The sequence below is a fragment of the Amblyraja radiata genome, chromosome 20, assembly GCF_010909765.2.
Source record: "Amblyraja radiata isolate CabotCenter1 chromosome 20, sAmbRad1.1.pri, whole genome shotgun sequence".
NCBI classification, from domain to species: Eukaryota; Metazoa; Chordata; class Chondrichthyes; order Rajiformes; family Rajidae; genus Amblyraja; species Amblyraja radiata.
Genome location: NC_045975.1, coordinates 26,242,809 through 26,262,940, shown reverse-complemented (window position 1 = coordinate 26,262,940; position 20,132 = coordinate 26,242,809). Strand labels below are relative to the sequence as shown.

At 42.8% G+C, this 20,132-nt stretch overlaps 1 protein-coding gene across 1 annotated transcript in view; it reads left to right on the top strand.

Annotated features, from left to right (window-relative positions):
* Positions 1 to 20,132, top strand: part of LOC116984763 (anoctamin-9-like) — a 75,466-nt gene that overhangs the window by 16,981 nt on the left and 38,353 nt on the right. Inside the window, exons 3-4 of the mRNA XM_033039126.1 lie at positions 660 to 824; positions 9,387 to 9,423. Of these exons, the coding sequence (XP_032895017.1) occupies positions 660 to 824; positions 9,387 to 9,423 (202 nt within the window). The remainder of the gene's footprint in view (positions 1 to 659; positions 825 to 9,386; positions 9,424 to 20,132) is intronic.

Here is a 20,132-nt window from a genome sequence, read left to right as displayed (position 1 = left end):
CAAGCTTTGAAGTAAAGTTATTTTAGTGGTTTTAGTTTAACATTTCCATTTTGACATTTTTGAGTTAACATTATGATTTTGAACACTCTGATTTCATTACACACCTACTGCGGTTCTTGACCTGAGTATATCTGTTGATTTGGTACTTGTAACATAATTACAGAGTGGGCATCTCAAAATGGAATCTGTTTTCCAAGTGATGAATTAAAGCTATCCAAACACTGTTGCATTGACAATCTTAGACATGCAGCTGCATTAATTAGCAGTCGATCTAACAACGATCGTACTCAGCTGGAACAGCATATGACTTTCCCATATCATGGGAAGGAAACTTCAACAAAACATTTCCCATTTATTTGGAATGTCTTCCCCCACTGTTCCTACTTAATGGGCTCACTGTCTCTAAATTGCATAAACCTGCCTCACTTACATCTGAACTTTATTGCGTGCATTTCATTTTGTGTGTACTCGTTTTTAATATCACAGGAAACAGATGGGCTATTCCTGTATCTATTCAAGTAATACTTTGTTAGTATTTTGTATCCCTGCTGCATCTATTGCTGTTGTGTGCTAATATTGTGCAGGCCTTGTTAGTGCTTGGTCGATCATTGACACACTTTGCTGTTCCTGGAGTCTCTAATTTTTAATTTAATTTACAGATTGCTGTTATAATTTGTATTGCGCTTGGCATTGTGGTATTTCGGATTACTTTATCCGTTTCATTGATGACTGCACAATTCCATTTCAAGCGTGAAGTAGCTGAAATAGTGTCCTTGATGATAGGTGCTGTTTTGCACTATATCACACTTCTAATCATGACCAAGGTAGGACTGAGGTTAGTTTCTAGAATTTAATTTCTAACATTTGACTTTTTCCAACATTAAAAATTGAGAACTTGTTTAGTGCATGCAGGCCAAATAGATTTTATTTGTCATTTGGCACCTAATTTGGCATCTTATTAGCATTGACATATCTAAATTTGAAAAAAAACAACCTCCACTGTAGGGCAATAGAGGCACAAATGACATGGAACTGAAATGAAAATTATTTTTTTTAATGGAGAACTTTAACTTTTTGGGAATTTATTGAAGCAGTGATGCATTTACAATTGTATATATAAAGACTAAACAATTTATAGATTTTAATATCAGTACCCTCACTAGCTCATGGCACCGGGAGTAATGGAATAAATTGAATTGACAGTATGGAGATAGGCCCTTCAGTCCATGTGGACCATCGATCACCCATTCACACTATGTTATCTAGTTCTATGTTATCCCACTTTTGCATCCATTCCATCTATCTATCTATCTATCTATCTATCTATCTATCTATCTATCTATCTATCTATCTATCTATCTATCTATCTATCTATCTATCTATCTATCTATCTATCTATCTATCTATCTATCTATCTATCTATCTATCTATCTTCTATCTATCATATAAAAGTCTGTACCTGTCGCCTGCCGTCCATCCGGCTGCCTTTCTGCCTTTTGATTAGTTTCCATCGTGTGATGTCACAATGCCCAATGCTCGCAGATGTCCAATCACAATGCCCAATGCTCGCAGATGTCCAATCGGAATGGATCCATTTACATGTACGGCTTCTGGCTGCATTTCTTCCTTTGATTCACTGCAACTCCGAAACCAGACGCAGAATCGCCGACATCTTTTCCATTTCGGTAGAGATTTCACTTTTCTTTCTAAGTATCCGCTCCTCATTACATTTCGTCGTGTTTAAGTACACGTTCTTAATCAAATCCTTCCCCCCCCCCCCCCCCCCCAATATTTCAAAAATAAACTGGCTTCTCACCCATAGAATCAGCACCAGCCCCAGCCCCTGGTGAACGTTCCATCGTGTGATGTCACAATGCCCGATGCTCACAGATGTCCAATCGGAATGGATTCATTTACATATGCCTTTGCAGGAGCCCCAGCCCCTGGTGAACGTTCCATTGTGTGATGTCACAATGCCCAATATTCACATATGTCCAATCGGAATGGATTCATTTACATATGCCTTTGCAGGAGCCCCAGCCCCTGGTGAACGTTCCATCGTGTGATGTCACAATGCCCAATGCTCAAATACATTGTTGCCATAGAGGGAGTACAGAGAAGGTTCACCAGACTGATTCCTGGAATGTCAGGATTTTCATATGAAGAAAGACTGGATAGACTCGCCTTGTACTCGCTAGATTTTAGAAGATTGAGGGGGTATCTTATAGAAACGTATAAAATTCTTAAGGGGTTGGACAGGCTAGATGCAGGAAGATTGTTCCGGATGTTGGGGAAGACCAGAACAAGGGGTCACAGTTTAAGGATAAGGGGGAAATCCTTTAGTACTGAGATGAGGAAAACATTTTTCACACAGAGAGTGGTGAATCTCTGGAATTCAGAGATTTGAGGTCAGTTCATTGGCTATATTTAAGAGGGAGTTAGATGTGGCCCTTGTGGCTAAAGGGATCAGGGGGTAAGGAGAGAAGGCAGGTACAGGATACTGAGTTGGATGATCAGCCATGATCATATTGAATGGTGGTGCAGGCTAGAAGGGCCGAATGGCCTACTCCTGCACTTAATTTCTATGTTTCAATGTTCCCTCTCCTCACCCCTCTCCCTCTCCCACCCATCCCTCTCTTCCCCAACCCCCTTCCCTGTCTACCCCACCCCCTTCCCTCTCTCCCCCCGCCCCCTTCCCCTACCCCTCTGTCCCTCTTCCACCAGTCCCTCTACCCCTCCCTCCCCACTCTTCCACTTCTCTCCCCTTACCCCACCCCTCTCCCTCCCTCACCCCTCTCTCTTCCCCTCCCTGTCCCACCCCTTCCCCTACCCCTCTGTCCCTCTTCCACCACTCCCCCGTCCCTCTTCCACCACTCCCGCTACCCCTCCCTCCCTCCCCACTCTTCCACTACTCTCCCCTTCTCTCCTCCCCCTCTCCCTCTCCTCACCCCTCTTCCATCCCTCTCTCCCCCACCCCTTCCCTCTCTACCCCACCCCCTTCCCTCTCTCCCCCGCCCCCTTCCACTCTGTCCCTCTTCCACCACTCCCCCTACCCCTCCCTCTCCCACTTCTCTTCCCTTACCCCACCCCTCTCCCTCCCTCACCCCCCCTCCCTTCCCCTCTCTCCCCCACCCCTTCCCCTACGTCCCTCTTCCACCACTCCTGCTACCCCTCTCCCCCTCCCTCCCTCCCCTCTCTTCCATTTCTCTCTCCCCCCACCCCTCTCCCCCTTCAATCCCACTCTCCCCCTCTCTCCACACTCTTCCCCCTCTCCCTCCTCATTCCCTTACCGTGCACAGTCTCTGTCTTTAAGAAGGAAGTACAGATGCTGGAAAATCGAAGGTAGACATAAAAAAAGCTGGATAAACTCAGCGGGTGCGGCAGCATCTATGGAGCGAATTGAATGGTCACCGTTTTTGGCCGAAACCCGGAAGAATGGTTTCGGCCAAAAACGTTGCCTTTTTCCTTCGGTCCATAGATGCTGCTGCACCCGCTGAGTTTATCCAGCTTTTTTGTTGTTGTACCAGCCTCTCTCTCTCTCTGCCCTTTTTCTTCTCTCGACTCATGCACGCCCGCTCCAACCGCTCCCCCCCCCCTTCACCTCTCTCCCCCATCCTCTTCTCCCCCCCCTCCCCCTCTCCCTCTCCACCCTCCTCCTCCCCTTCCTCACAAAATATTTTTTGTGGGGGCGGGTCCTCAGTGTGTGTGACTGTTTGTGGAGGTGGCCACGCGCTCTCCATTCAAGAAGACGCTCATCTGTTTGTGGAGGCGCGTGCTTAGTATGTGACCAAAGATCTTATAGCGGAGCTCTCCACTACAAGATCTTTGTGTGTGACGACACACGCTCTCCCCCCCCCCCCTTTGGTGCAGGAGGCGCGCGCAGCATCTGAACGCTCAGCGAATATTCGAATTCTTCACTAACCGTCATTCTGACTTTGCTTGTGAAGTGAAAAGTCCTGAATTGCATTTGTCTGATGCAGGAAGATTGTTCCCGATGTTGGGGAAGTCCAGGACAAGCGGGTCACAGTTTAAGGATAAAGGGGAAATCCTTTAGTACTGAGATGAGGAAAACATTTTTCACACAGAGAGTGGTGAGTCTCTGGAACTCTCTGCCACAGAAGGTAGTTGAGGCCAGTTCATTGGCTGTATTTAAGAGGGAGTTAGATGTGGCCCTTGTGGCTAAAGGGATCAGGGGGTATGGAGAGAAGGCAGGTACAGGATACTGAGTTGGATGATCAGCCATGATCATATTGAATGGTGGTGCAGGCTCGAAGGGCCGAATGGCCTACTCCTGCACTTAATTTCTATGCTTCTATGTTTCCCTCTCCTCACCCCTCTCCCTTTCCCACCTATCCCTCTCTCCCCATCCCCCTTCCCTCACTACCACCACCCCCTTCCCCCTCTGTCCCTCTTTCACCACTCCCCCTACCCCTCCCTCCCCACTCTTCCACTTCTATCCCCTTACTTCACCCCTCTCTCTTCCCCTCGCTCCCCCACCCCTTCCCCTACCCTTCTGTCCCTCTTCCACCACTCCCCCGTCTCTCTTCCACCACTCCCGCTACCCCTCCCTCCCTCCCCACTCTTCCACTTCTCTCCCCCTTCTCTCCTCCCCCTCTCCCTCTCCCATCCCTCTCTCCCCCACCCCCCTTCCCTCTCTACCCCACCCCCTTCCATCTCCCCCCCCACCCCCTTCCCCCATCCCTCTGTCCCTCTTCCATCACTCCCCCTACCCCTCTCCTCCTCCCTCCCCACTCCTCTCCCCCTTCCCCTCCACTCTCCCTCCCCACTCTTTCCCCTCTCTCCCCCACCCCTCTCCCCCTTCCTCCCTCCTCCCCATCTTCCCCATCCCCCCTCCCCCACATCTCTCTCCCCATCTCCCACCCCCTACCCCGCTCTCCTTTCCCTCCCAAATCTATCCCGTTTCCTCCTCCTCCTCTCCCCTCCCTCTCCTCTTCTCACCCCCCCCCCCCCCCCCGCAAACGCCGTTGGGGTAACAGACCCAACGGGTCTGCACTTGGTCTAGTTTTTTAATATATAAAACTCTCGTCTCATCCGTCCGGCTGCCGTCCGGCTGCCGTCCGGCTGCCTTTCTGCCTTTCGATTCGTTCCCATCGTGTGATGTCACAATGCCCAATGCTCGCAGATGTCCAATCGGGATGGATCCATTTACATATGCCTTTGCACCAGCCCCAGCCCCTGGTGACCTTGTCATCGTGTGATGTCACAATGCCCAAAGACATTCTTGCCATAGAGCGAGTACAGAGAAGGTTCACCAGACTGGTTCCTGGGATGTCAGGACTTTCATATGAAGAAAGACTGGATAGACTCGGCTTGTACTCGCTAGAATTTAGAAGATTGAGGGGTGATCTTATAGAATCTTATGTTTCTATGTTTCCCTCTCCTCACCCCTCGGCTTGTACTCGCCAGAGTTTAGAAGATTGAGGGGTGATCTTATAGGATCTTATGTTTCTATGTTTCCCTCCAGCCACCCCTCTCCCTCTCCCACCCATCCCTCTCTCCCCCACCCCGTTCACTCTCTACCCCACCCCCTTCCATCTCCCCCCGCCCCCATCCCCTATCCCTCTGTCCCTCTTCCACCACTCCACCTACCCCTCCCACCCCACGCTTCCACTTCTCTCCCCCTTCCCCCTCCACTCTCCCTCCCCACTCTTTCCACCCTCTCACCCCACACCTCTCCCCCTCCCTCCTACCCTCCCTCCCCATCCCTCCCCTTCCACACATCTCTCTCCCCATCCCCCTCTCTCACCCCCTACCCCGCTCTCCTTTCCCTCCAAAATCTGCCCCTTTTCCTCCTCCTCCTCTCCCCTCCTTCCCCTCTTCTCACCCCCCTCCCCCCACCTGTGTGTTTGGGGTGTGGCTAATGTGAGTGTGTTGCCGCAGCCCCCTCCAACCCCAACCCCCCCACCCGCAAAGGCCGTTGGGGAAACAGACCCAACGGGTCTGCACTTGGTCTAGTATAACTTTAAAACTCTCATCTTGTATGTGTTTGTATATGTGTGTATATCTGTATGTCTTTATACTTTCGCCAAAACACTACGCGGCAACGATAAAACTTTTTTCGTGTTCTGACTCACATTTTTCCCCAGCTTCACTTAAGATTTGATGCTATATTTTATGACTTATTGGTGATTAAAGTTTAAAGAAAGACAAAACTGCCTTTTAAGTTTCGACTGATGACATCACAATGAGGTGGGCGGGCACGATGGCTCAGTTCGGCGCCCGTTTCACACACAGAGTATTCCACGAGCTTCAAGTGACATTAGGGAGATGGCCATATTTAAATTAACGTTCCGCTTTTTCCGACCCGGCTGGGGTTTTACCGTCCAGGCTGGGGTTTTACGCGGCCATCAAGGAGGCATTGAGCAATGCGGTGAGGCTTCGCGACAATGGGGCCGTGGTAGTGGTAAGTCATTGCGACTGTGCGGCCTCGTGGCGGCGGTGGTGGGGTCCAGGCCTGCCGGCTGGAGTTGAGCTGGGGCTGCCGCTTCTTCTCTGCGCTACCTGTGGGCCTGCAGCTGCTGGTGTCGTCGGTCCAGGACTGTCGGTTGGCCTGGTGGGAGTTGAGCTAGGGTTGCCGCTTCTTCTCCACTCTGGCTGCCTAGACCCACGTGTTATTCACACCCCCACCTCCTCCCCTCCCCGGTTATTCACCACCTGTCCTGTTTCCCCGTAGCAGTGTAGCCACAACACTAATTGTTGCATGTCCTGTACTTTCTCTAATCTTAATTTAAGGATTAGTTTGCATGATTTTCAGAGGGCACTTGACTGTATTTGTTCAGCTTCCCATCTTTCTTTCGGCCTTTCCCTCTGAGGAAGCATTACAGAAATATTGACAGGTTCTTTTATCTCATTTTCAACCAATCAATCTCCATTTCCACTAATCCAAGTACAATAATAAAAATATAGAAATGTAGAAAATATAAGCATGGATAGGGCGATTTGGCGCTTTGGGCCAACTCTGCTGTTTCGATGCAATTGTGCCTTGGTCCTGCCTTCTCGCTGTATCCCGTGATTCTTTTAAAAATTAAAATCATTAAAATGTATTAAAAATCATCAATGATCAATTGACAGTTGTACTATACAATTGATTTTTGGCTTCAAATCTATTGCATGGTGCCAAATGGATATGTATGTGATGGGATTTTGTGGCCATTAATTTTAACTTTTTAGAGTTCTGATGAAAATTTCAAACATTACATGCTTTTATTTACAGAAGCAGCCTGGCATTGAATATTTTCAACATTTTCTGTATTGTACGGGATCTATCATTAATAGAGGAATATAGTTAAAATAAGCAAAGGCAGTCAATATTATCAAAGGTACACAAAAATGCTGGAGAAACTCAGCGGGTGCAGCAGCATCTATGGAGCGAAGGAAATAGGCGACGTTTCGGGCCGAAACCCTTCTTCAGACTGAATCAAATATTGGCTAGACCTTAGCAGTAGTTTGATTCAAAACATCCTAAATTGGGTACAGTGAACAATCACAGTTAGCACATTAGTAGCCGAATTGAAGGACTTCAGTTGTGTCGAAAATATGGGACTCCTTAGAGTAGATTAATTTAAAAGATTTGATAAAGGATAGAGTAGATTAATTTAAAAGATTTGATAAAGGATTTCAAAATCATGAAACGTGTTGAATGGGTTGATGATGAGAAATACTTTCATTTGGAAGAGAATGGGATAATTAGGGGCAGTCAGCATGGCTTTGTCTGAAGCAGGTCATGCCTTACAAACGATTTAATTTTTTGAGGAGGTGATGAAGGCGATTGATGTGGGTTAGAGCAGTGGATGTTGTTTATATGGATTTTAGTAAGGCATTAATAAAGTCCCTCATGGTAGGCCGATCCAGAAGATAAAGATGCATGGGATCCACACTGTTTTAGTAGATTGGATTCAAACTGAATTACTCATACTTGCTTGGCTGAGCGCAGAATTGGGTCGTACTCTGGCTGGAAGTCTGTGACCACTGGTGTTCTGTAGGTATCAGTGTTGTGACCTCTAAAGTTTGTGATATTTATAAATTACTTGGACGAAAATGTGTCGACCCGAAACGTCGCCTATTCCTTCTCTCCATAGATGCTGCCTCACCCGCTGAGTTTCTCCAGCACTTTTGTCTACATTGGACGAAAATATAGATGGGTTAGTTAGTAGTAAGTTTGCAGATGATGTAAAAAAAATGGTGGAGTTGAGGACAGTAAAGAAGGTTGTCAAAGAATACAGCAGCTTACAGATCAGTTATAGATATAAATGGAAATGAGAGATGGAATTTATCCCGAGCAAGTGTGAGGTGTTGCAGATTGAATGTAAGGTGAAAATACACAGTTAATGGCAGAACCCTTAACAGCATTGACATACAGAGGAAACTTGATTTCCAAGTCCATAGTTGAAAGCAGCAACACAAGTAGATAGAATGTTAAAAAAAAAAGTTGTATGATGTGCTTGCCTTCATTAGTTGGGCCATTGAATACAAGTCAGGAAGTTATGTTGTTGCTTTATAAAACTTTGATTAGGCTGTATTTGGAGTATTGTGCGTGGTTCTGGTTGCCTTATTAAAGGAAGGGTATCGAGGCTTTGGTGAGGATGCAAAAAAGATCAAGATGTTGCCTAGATAAGAGGGTATTAGCAATACCCTGTGGTTGGACAAACAAGTGGTTGGACAAACTTTTTCTGCAGCATTAGAGGCTTAGAGGTGACCCGAAAGAAGTATATAAAATTATGAGAGGTAAAGATAGGGTAGACAATCAGAACTTTTCTCCCAGGATGAAATTGTCAATTACTAGAGAGCATAGTGTTGAGGTCAGAGGGGGAAAGCTTAAAGGAGATGTGCAGGGCAAGCCAGAATATGCTGCTAGGTGTGGGGAGGAAGCAGATATGATAGTTGCTTTTAAGATGTTTTTAGATCAGCACTTGGATAAACAGGGAATGGAGGGAGGGATATGGATCACATGCAGACAGAGGAAATTCGTTTATCTTGACATTATATTTGCCACAGATATTGTGGGTTAGTGGCCTGTTCCGGAGCTGTATGGTTCTATGTATAATAATAGTAGGAGCAGTTAATAAGTAGATACGGATTTAAGGTATTTTTCCATTTGTTTATTGTTTGAATATTAATTGGTGGGGTTGATAAAGTTTGAAAGTAAATTCCAACATAAAACTGGGAATGAGTAACTACATGAGGGGGAGTAATAGTATAGAATTAGAGGCAAAAAATCAGGGAGTAAAATTTATGATAGAATTATCAAGAAGCCAGGATATAATAACTAAACGTCTATCTTAAATGTTGATCATTCTATGATTCTATATTGTACTCCACTCAAAATAATTGTTCGAGAAACTGACTATTGGCATTTTATGTTACAGGTGAATTGTATTGTTGCAAAGAAACTGTGCAAATTGGGTATGTAATGTATGCTTAAAATGTTACGCAAATTACACTTCCAAAAGTCCATACATTATAGAATATTTAATAACTGCCTTCTCCATGCAGTTGGAATATCCAGTGTCTGCTTGAAAGACTATCACTCCTCTCCTCAGACCATCAGAATTGGATACCTTTTTTCGAGGTTAACACAACACTACAGTGCCCTCCATAATGTTTGTACTCCACAGTTTGAGATTTGTAATAGAAATAAAAAATCACATGTGGTTAAAGTGGACATTGTCAGATTTTAGTAAAGGATATTTTTATTCAATTGGTTTCTCCATGTAAAAATTACAGCTTTGTTTATACATAGTCCCCCCCATTTCAGGACACCATAATGTTTGGAACACATGACTTCACGGACGTTTGTAATTGCTCAGGTGTGTTTAAAAGCCTCCTTAATGCAGGTATAAGAGAACTCTCAGCACCTAGTTTTTCCTCCAGCCTTTCCATCACCTTTGGAAACGTTTATTGCTGTTTATCAATATGAGGACCAAAGTTGTGTCAATGAAAGTCAAAGAAGCCATTATGAGACTGAGAAACAAGAATAAAACTGTTAGAGACATCAGCCAAACATTAGGCTTACCAAAATCAACTGTTTGGGACATCATTAAGAAGAAAGAGAGCACTGGTGAGCTTATTGATTTCAAATGGACTGGCAGGCCAAGAAAGACTTCCACAGCTGATGACAGAAGAATTCTCTCTATAATAAAGAAAACTCCCCAAACACCTGTCCGACAGATCAGAAACTCTGTTCAGGAGTCAGGTGTGGATTTGTCAATGACCACTGTCCGCAGAAGACTTAATGAACAGAAAAACAGAAGCTACACTGCAAGATGCAAACCACTGGTTAGCCAGAAAAATAGGATGGCTGGTTTACAGTTTGCTAAGAAGTACTTAAAAGAGCCACCACAGTTCTAGAAAAAGGTCTTGTAGACAGATGAGACAAAGATTAACTTATATCAGAGTGATGGCAAGAGCAAAGTATGGAGTAGAGAAGGAACTACCCAAGATCCAAAGCATACTACCTCATCTGTGAAACAAGGTGGTGGGGGTGTAATGGCCTGGGAATATATGGCTGCTGAAGGTAGTGGCTCAATTATCTTCATTGATGATACAACTGCTGATGGTAGTAGCACAATGAATTCTGAAGTGTAAAGACACATCCTGTCTGCTCAGGTTCAAACAAATGCCTGAAAACTGATTGGCCGGCGGTTCATTCTACAACAAGACAATGGTCCCAAGCATACTGCTAAAGCAACAAAGGAGTCTTTCAGAGCTAAAAAATTGTCAATTCTTGAGTGGCCAAGTCAATCACCTGATCTAAACCCAATTGAGCATGCCTTTTATATGCTGAAGAGAAAACTGAAGGGGACTTGCCATGTCCATGAATCACAGACTTCAAGCAGTCATTGGATGCAAAGGATATGCAACAAAATACTAAACATGACTACTTTCACTTAAATGACACTGCTGTGTCCCAAACATGGTGAAACCAAAATGTATAAAAATGGCCTTTATTAAAATCTGACAATGTGCACTTTAACCACATGTGATTTTTTTCCTATTACAAATCTCAAAATGGGGAGTTATAGAGGCAAATAGATAAATGATGGGCCTTTGTCCCAAACATTATGGAGGGCACTGTATTTGTTTTTAATTATTCATCTTAATCAGGGCCTCTGCCGAGACACCTGCCTCTAATTGGGAGGTTAAGCAGCCTCTGCTCCCTTTCTGGCAAATCTCAATTACCAGTTGCATCCTGAAGCAGTTTTAATTATTTGCTTTACATGGAAGATTTTTTTTCCTTATACTAAGTTGTAATATTCAGCAGTGTGATATCCTAAAATGGTAGCACTTCAGCACATTAATATCTTTAGTTCTCCAACAGGATCTACTGGATCACTACTGGAGAAAATAGGGAAATTCAAGAGCACCTCCGTTTATTTTGGGGATGACGGAATCAGTCTTTGATTTAAATGAGAATATGATAGGAGAATATTTTAATATACATTCTTAAATATCGCACACTACACAATTGAAATTTCTATGTTTAGATTGCAAATATCTAAATCTCAATTACAGTACAACAACTGTGTTTGTTATAATCGCCTAAACTTAAACTGTAAAATAATTTAAAGAACACAAGTCTCAGTTAAAAACCGTCACTCTTATCCATAGACTGCCCCATTTTCGGTCTGATGTTCAATCACTATATATCACTTAAACACTTACATAAAATTTTTAAGTTGTATGCCGGGGATCCGACTCAAAGGGCCGGGATTGTGCACAGAATCCCTCGCCGAAGTCTCCGTTTCACTATTGCCGCTTATTCGCTCGTGTCGTCTTGTCCCGTGAAATCCTGCTGACTACGCCAAATGTGATAGTTGCCTAAACTTAAACTGTAAAATAATTCAAAGAACACAAGTCTCAGTTAAAAACTTTTACTTAAACACCAAGGTGGGAGAAGACACAGAGACCCGGGTGCACCATGGCTCACTCAGGCGCCTGCTACCGCTTTCTTAAAGAATACATGCAATATTTAGTAATTTTCCACTGTTACATGACAAAAGCCAGTCTTCACAAAGACATGATAAGGTATGTTTAATTGTGTTAGGGAGTTGAACAAGAGTTGAACAGCTAATACAGATAAGGAGGCACCACTGTGTTCCATTGATTTTTTACATTATCTTGCTTTGGGTAATTCTGCATGCTTTGGGTAATTCTGCAGTGTTTCCAATGTATGTGCACAACAAGCCTATAGTTACAGGATAGGTGTCAATGTAAGACCAAACAAGCCAGAACAGTTCAAGGGAGAAGGAAAAGAACAGTTGATGAAAATGAAAAATAAATGTATATGACTAATTCCTGAAACAGAAACTGAAAATGCTAGGAACATTGAACAGATCAGGCAGCGTGTCTGGTCCAAGACCTGTGAAAGACAAAGAAAAATTAGTTTTCTGTTGCGGAGATGGTGAGGGTGATGGTAGGACAAAGTGAATATCCATAATGGGTTAAGATCAAAGGAATTAATGTGACAGAAGCGGAATGTCTATGTCCGTGCTATGCGTGAATGATAGTCTGACTGGAATATTTATGGAGGGAGAAAAGTTTAGAGATAACTAGACTAAGTGGGACTCGTTGGGTCCGAGCATCACACGGGAGGGCTGGTCCCCAAACGCAATATTTCACCTCTCCACCAATTCCAATATTGGTGGCCAGTGGGGGGGACTTTCTGGAGCACTAGTATGGGTGTTGTGGGCTGAAGGGACTGGTTTCCAGAGGGGTAGTAAGGACATTGTGGGCCGAATGGATTCTTGGGCTGGCGGCTCAGTCACTCAAGCCTGTTGTGCTGACAGCTCATTGACTTACGGCTGGTGGGCTGGCAGTTGACTCATGGCTATTCCTAGAAATTCCATTTCAGGCAGGGTGCAAGGCTACTAAATTCAAGTGCAGTTTCTTACCACTTCAAGCAGGGTGCAAGGCCACCAAATTCAAGTGCAGTTTCATACCACTTCAAGCAGGGTGCAAGGCCACCAAATTCAAGTGCAGTTTCATACCATTTCAAGCAGGGTGCAAGGCCACTAAAGACAGCGAGTCATGACCTCTCCCTCCTCCATCTTGCAGAGACTGAGCCACGCCCACACTTCTGGGTTTTATAGTCCCTCCCCCCTCCCACCAGAAGGGGTGTAGCCTTCATGGCATGATTGACAGGAGAGAGAATCTCAACATTTTTTAAACACTAATAACTCTTTTATTTTTCATTAATGGGAGAAATCCTCTGCACCTGATGAGCGGAGGGGGACTCTGAGTAAGATGGCCAAAAACGTGGTAGCTATTTTCTAAAATCAATATAAAGCGCAAACAGTCAGTGTTCAAGATTAAACTTTTAATTATATAGAAGGCAAGGCAACTTTAATTAGGCAAGGCAACTAATTAGGCAAGGCAACTTTAATTAGGCCACACAGCTTTAGGATTTCCAAACCAAAGGCAACACAGCTTGAGCATTTCCAAACCAATGGCATCACAGCTTTAGCATTTCCAAACCAAAGGCAACACAGCTTTAGCATTTCCAAACCAAAGGCAACACAGCTTTAGCATTTCCAAACCAAAGGCAACACAGCTTTAGCATTTCCAAACCAAAGGCAACACAGCTTTAGCATTTCCAAATCAAAAGCAACACAGCTTTAGCATTTCCAAACCAACACAGCTTTAGCATTTCCAAACCAAAGGCAACACAGCTTTAGCATTTCCAAACCAAAGGTAACACAGCTTTAGCATTTCCAAACCAAAGATCAGATCAGACTGAGAGACGTGACCCTCTCGCACCCCCATCTTGCAGAGACTTACTGAGGCTGTTGTGGTTTTCAATACTCAAATTAATTCAGGCCATGCGGAGAATTATTCAAGAAGTTTAAACTTTTATTTGCAAACAAAAGTTGGATTCCCCCACATCATCAAATCACGTGGAGCTCTCTCTGAGTTACAAACAAAGGATCATCTCTTTTTATACCATTTTCAACTCAGCATGTCCCACCCCTGCTACATTTCCATATCCAATAATTTGCCATCATTACCAGCCAATCACTTGCTTCCACTTATCCCCTCATTCCCAGTACATTTCCACATTTGCAACTGATGTAGGTAGTCAATGACTCCCCTCGTGGCCCCTCGCCTGGCCATGTGCGTTTAACTTCTTTGCTCAGTCGTTTCATTCCAACAAAGTGAAATCCCAGAAAAGTAGACAATTCCAAGAACTCACTTCTCAAAATATAAGAGATACAGTGGTCACTCAATTTATATAAACAAGACATTGTTCCCATTAAACCTATACGTCTTGGGAAATAATGTTACTTCTTAAACTACAGATCTAAACACAGAGATCTAATGTTTATAATTCTAAGTAAAACACAATATATTTCCCAGATGATCTCATTATAATTCATAGTTAAACTAACTTTATCTTGTATCACAACCCTTAAAGTATGAATTTACTCTGTCTTTGCAAACTCACATCTCCTATTATCCCAGCACGCAAGGGTCATATAAATGTCCCACTTGATAAATAATGGTTTCTTGGCCAGCTCACACACCCTCCCCCATTCTTGTTATCTCTAGGGGATAAAAGATAAGGACTTAGAAGAACCGGGCTCATATAGAGCCATATCACTCCTAAATACAGATCAGAAAATTTTAGCAAGAACTTTAGCAAGAAGATTGAGTAAATATATTAATAAATTGAGAAATCCGGACCAAACGGGGTTTATACCTAAAAGACAATCATCTTAACAATTTGAGACGCCTTTTTAATATAATGTATTCATACAAAACGGAAAAGGAAGACTTGTCAGTTATATCTCTGGATGCAGAGAAAGCATTTGATCAGGTAGAATGGCAGTATTTATACAAAGTACTCCAAAAATTTAATATGGGAGAGAATTTTATCAGATGGGTTAAATTACTATATGATAAACCAATGGCAAGAATACTAACTAATAATATATTATCTTCAAAATTTCAATTATCGAGGGGCAATAGGCAGGGCTGTGTTTTATCACCCCTGCTATTTGCACTTATGATAGAGCCGCTTGCTGAAAAGATAAGAAGGTATCCGGATATTCAGGGATATAATAGTAAGGATACTATTAATAAAATATCACTATATGCAGACGATATACTTTTATATATTACAAACTCCCAAACGAGCCTCCCGAATCTATTAAATCTAATAGAGGAATTTGGCTCTTTCTCCGGTTATAGAATAAATTGGAATAAAAGTGAAATTATGTCATTAAAACCCCAGAAAGCGAATCACCTATTAAAATTTCCATTTAAAATTGCAACGGAAAAATTTAAGTATTTGGGTATTCAAGTTATTAGAAGATATAAATCATTATTTAATGCTAATTTTATACCATTATTAAATACATTTGATTCACTGATTACATTTTGGAGAACGCTCCCACTGTCACTAATCGGCAGAATAAACGCTATAAAAATGATAGCGCTACCACAAATAATATATTTATTCCAATCTATACCGATATATATACCAAAACACTTCAAAAAAAATTAGACTCGAATATTTTAAATTTTATTTGGGATTATAAAGCACATAGAATTAAAATAAATCACTTGTGCATACCCAAAGAGGTGGGGGGGGTTTGCATTACCTAATTTTCTATACTATTATTGGGCAGTACATATTAAAAATATAATTTATTGGTTGGACAGTTCTGCTCAACAGTTGGAATGGATAAGAATGGAGAAAGAGGATTGCGCCCCCTACGATCTAGGAGCGATCATTTTTTCCCCAATAAAGCTGAATAATATGTTATATAAGAAGAATCCAATTATACAAAATACAATACGAATCTGGAAACAAATAAAATTAACTTTAAAATTAAGAAATTTATCAGTGTTAACACCAATAGTGAATAACCCAGTATTTAAACCATCTGGTATGGATAAAACATATAAACAATGGGAAAAAGTGAAATAAAAAAGGCAGGTGATTTGTATGAATTGGGAAATATTTTATCATTTCAACAACTAAAATCAAAATTTAAATTGAATAACAATCAATATTTTAAATACCTACAGGTATGTGACTTTATGAAGAAATATATACCAAGATTCCAAAGTATAATTTTAGACCCACTGGAAGAAGTAATGAATATCAATGCGGAGTCAACAAAATTAATATCATATTTGTATAACAGTATTTTAAATATAGAATTACCATCAACAGAGGCAATTAGAGAAGACTGGGAAAAATAATTAATGATAAAAATCTCAAAAGAAACATGGGAAAAATATTTGATACATATACATAAATGTTCGATCAATGCTAGACATAACTTAATTCAATTTAAAATATTACATAGATTATATTATTCCAAAACTAGGTTGAATAAATTTTATCCAAATATTTCTCCCATTTGTGATAAATGTCTCTCAAAATGCCAATATTACGCACTCATTTGTCTCTTGTTCAAAACTTTATAAATTTTGGTGTGATATATTTGATATATTCTCAAAGCTATTTAAGACAAAAATGGAACCTAACACTGAAATTGTTATATTTGGAGTAAATGGAGATGGGAACAAATTAAATACACACCAAAACTCATTTTTCAATTATGGGTTAATAACAGCAAAAAAACGTATACTTAAATTTTGGAAAAATGCTAATATACCAACATTTAAAATGTGGCTCAGTAATATGCTGGACACAGCACATTTGGAAGAAATGAGACTCCTCCTAATAGACAAACAAGACCTATTCTTAAGGAGTTGGTCCACATTTATTGATTTCTTGGATTCATGTGGTGATATAGTATCATGAAAACCAACAGTTTCAGGTATGGGTGAAAGATGATTTAGAATATTTTAAAAAACCCATCTCACTGTGGCAATGGAATAATTTCCCTCCTGCTTTCCTTCTTCACTTATTGCTTCTCTTTCACTTTTTCTTTATTGGTTTTTCACCCACGCTCACTAATCTATTCTTCACTTTTCACAACCTCTTTTTCTTCTCTCCTTTCTCACTTCTCTCTTTAAAAAAAAGGGAAGTTGTACAGAGAATGTAATATGTTAACATCGTTTTTGTACCAATGCATTGTACTCACTTCTAATAAAAAATAAAAAAAAAATAAAAAAAATCTCTAGGGGATGGCATTCCAACCTCATCCTTGGGCCCCTTTATGGCTCCCCATCACACTAACAACATTATTCAAAGGATGTTCACATGTGCAAATAACTGACTTATCTCAGATCAAAACAAAGTTACTTTCTTAGATACATATATATAAAAATAAAAGATACAACCTGCTCAAATGTATCACCTCTTATCTCAACATATGTGTGATTAAACGTATCAAACTTAATACAGAATCCATTATTATTCCAGCCTTATGGTCTTGGATGTGTAAACAGTCCATAAATCTTGAGTCATGTCATTACAACACTTCACAAGAATGTGACATCGAGAAAGAGCAAATGACCTGTGACCAAATGGCCTGAGAGGCCCACTGCCTAATCAGACTTTTAAATACAGATTATATAAGATACATTTAATATAGAAGATAATATTTACTATAAGGCACACAACACTTCCGGGTTTTATAGTCCCCATGGAAGGGGCACGGCCTTCAGGAGAGAGAATCTCAACATTTTTTAAACACTAATAACTCTTTTATTTTTCATCGATGGGAAAAATCCTCTTGTCCTGCGCAGCGGAGGGGGACTGAGTAAGATGGCCAAAAATCACAGCCGTAAGTGGCAGCATTTTTTCTAAAATCAATATACAGAACAACAGGAAGTGGTCAAGATCAGACTTTTAGTAATATAGATTTTATGGGAGGGATTTTGTATAGTTTAAAGATACAACATGGAAACAGGCCCTTCGCACTACCGAGTTCACACCAACTACCAATTACCCATTCATACTAGTTCTATCTTATCCCACTTTTGCATCCTACATGTGGGAGGAAACCTGAAGACCCGGAGAAATCCCACGCTGTCACACGGAAAAAGTACCCTGGGTATCTGGCGCTGAGAGGCAGCACCTCTACTATTGCGCCATACAGTCTGTTCTTGGAGTGTTCTTCCTGTTCGCAATGTAATAATAGCCAACATTCAGGACTGGATGTAGCAAAAATGTAGAACATTAATTTGATTTGTTGGTTATGGAACTCTAGCTCCTGGTACTGCCTTCTACTTTTGCTATTAGCCCCTATGTAGTCATATTACAGCTTCATCATCTTAAACCTGCTGTTAAAGCACGCCAGGCATGCCTCATGGCATGTCCACGTTGAACCATGATTTATTTTCTCATTTAACATTTGTGAAATTTGCACAGAGCTGACTATAACCGTGGAGCCAAATTCCCATGAGATTCACAAATAACATATTTGGATGCCAATGCAATGTGAACCAAGTTACTGGTAGTTTACTGACCACATTCTTATCTTTATAAAGATACTAGACTAAGTGCAGACCCGTTAGGTTTGCTCATAGGGCCCCCTTGATCATGACTGACCATGGGTGATGCATCCTAGTTGTTGGCTGCTTGCTCCAAACCTCAGCTGGAGCAGCTTCGCTTGTGGCTGAAGAGACCAATACGGGAGTGACTGTCTCTGTGGCAAAAGTCACATTTGTGTGGTCTCTGGTTTGTTGAAGTTGCTTCGCTCCTTTCTGTGTGCTGGCTTGTCTGCCGCTGCGTTCAACAGTTTCTCTTCCCCCGTTTTGAGATGTTGGTTCAGGGTACCTCTCCACCTTGTGCGGTCAGCTGCAAGACTCTCCCATGATTCCACAACGATGTTGAGCGCCTTCATATCTCTCTTGCAGACATCCTTGTAACATAGCTGGGGGCAGCCGATGGTTCTCCTCCCAGATGTTAGCTCTACATAGAGGATGTATTTTGGAATACGGCCATCCTCCATGTGGTGGACATGGCCCAGCCACCGCAGTCTGCACTGCCTGAGTAGAGTGTACATACTGGGAAAGCCAGCGCGAGACAGGATCTCGGCGTTGGTCACTCTGTCTTGCCAGGATATGCCCAGGACGTGGCAGATGCTTCTCAGGTGGAAGGTGTTGAGTCTTCTCTTCTGCCTGGCATATGTAGTCCATGTCTCACTGCCAGACAGCAGTACAGTACCCCAACGCAATATTCTACCACTCACTCATTCCCCCAACGCGATATTCCACCACTCACCCATAGCCCCCAACTGCACAGGTATGGCTCATTTCCCCTCATCCCCAGCACTCCCTCCCCCTCCTCTTCACTCTACCTCATTTTTCCCCTCCCCAAGCCCTCCCTCCCCTTTCCCCTACCCTCAGTCACTCCTACCCTCCCTCCCTAAATTATCTCCCCTCCCTACCCCATCCTATCCCTCTATCTCCCACTCCTCACCTCCCCCACTGCCCTCTATTCCCCATTCCCCAACTCTGCCACTTCCCCCATTCTCCCTCCTCACCTCCCCCACTTTCCCCCCTCTCCCTCCTTACCCTCAACCCCCCTACTCTCCCTCCTCACCTCCCCAGGTATTCCCCACTCCCTACCTCCCCACTCCCTCCTCCTCCCTCTATTCACCCTCCTCCCCCAACTCTCCCTCCTCACTTCCCCCGCTTCCGCAACAAAACGGTGCGCTTGGAGCAGAGGAGAATGGAGGACTCAAGGAGGACTCTATCAAACCTCTACAGGTGCACAGTAGCGAGCATGCTGGCCGGTTGCATCGTGGCTTGGTACAGCAACCTGAGTGTTCAGGAGCAGAAAAGGCTGCAAAAAGTTGTAAACACTGCCCAGTCCATCATCGGCTCTAACCTCCCTACCATCGAGGGGATCTATCACAGTCGCTACCTCAAAAAGGCTCTAACCTCCCTACCATCGAGGGGATCTATCACAGTCGCTGCCTCAAAAAGGCTGCCAACATCATCAAGTACCCACACCTCCTGGCCACACACTCATCTCACCATTGCCATCAGGTAGAAGGCACAGGAGCCTGAAATCTGCAACATCCAGGTTCAGGAACAGCTGCTTCCCTATAGGCATCAGACTATTAAACGCAACTTCAAACAAATTCTGAACTGCAGCTTATTGCACTTTATCTGTGTCTATATATATATATTCTATGGTATATGGACACAATGATCTGATCTGTATTTATGCCTACAATATTCTG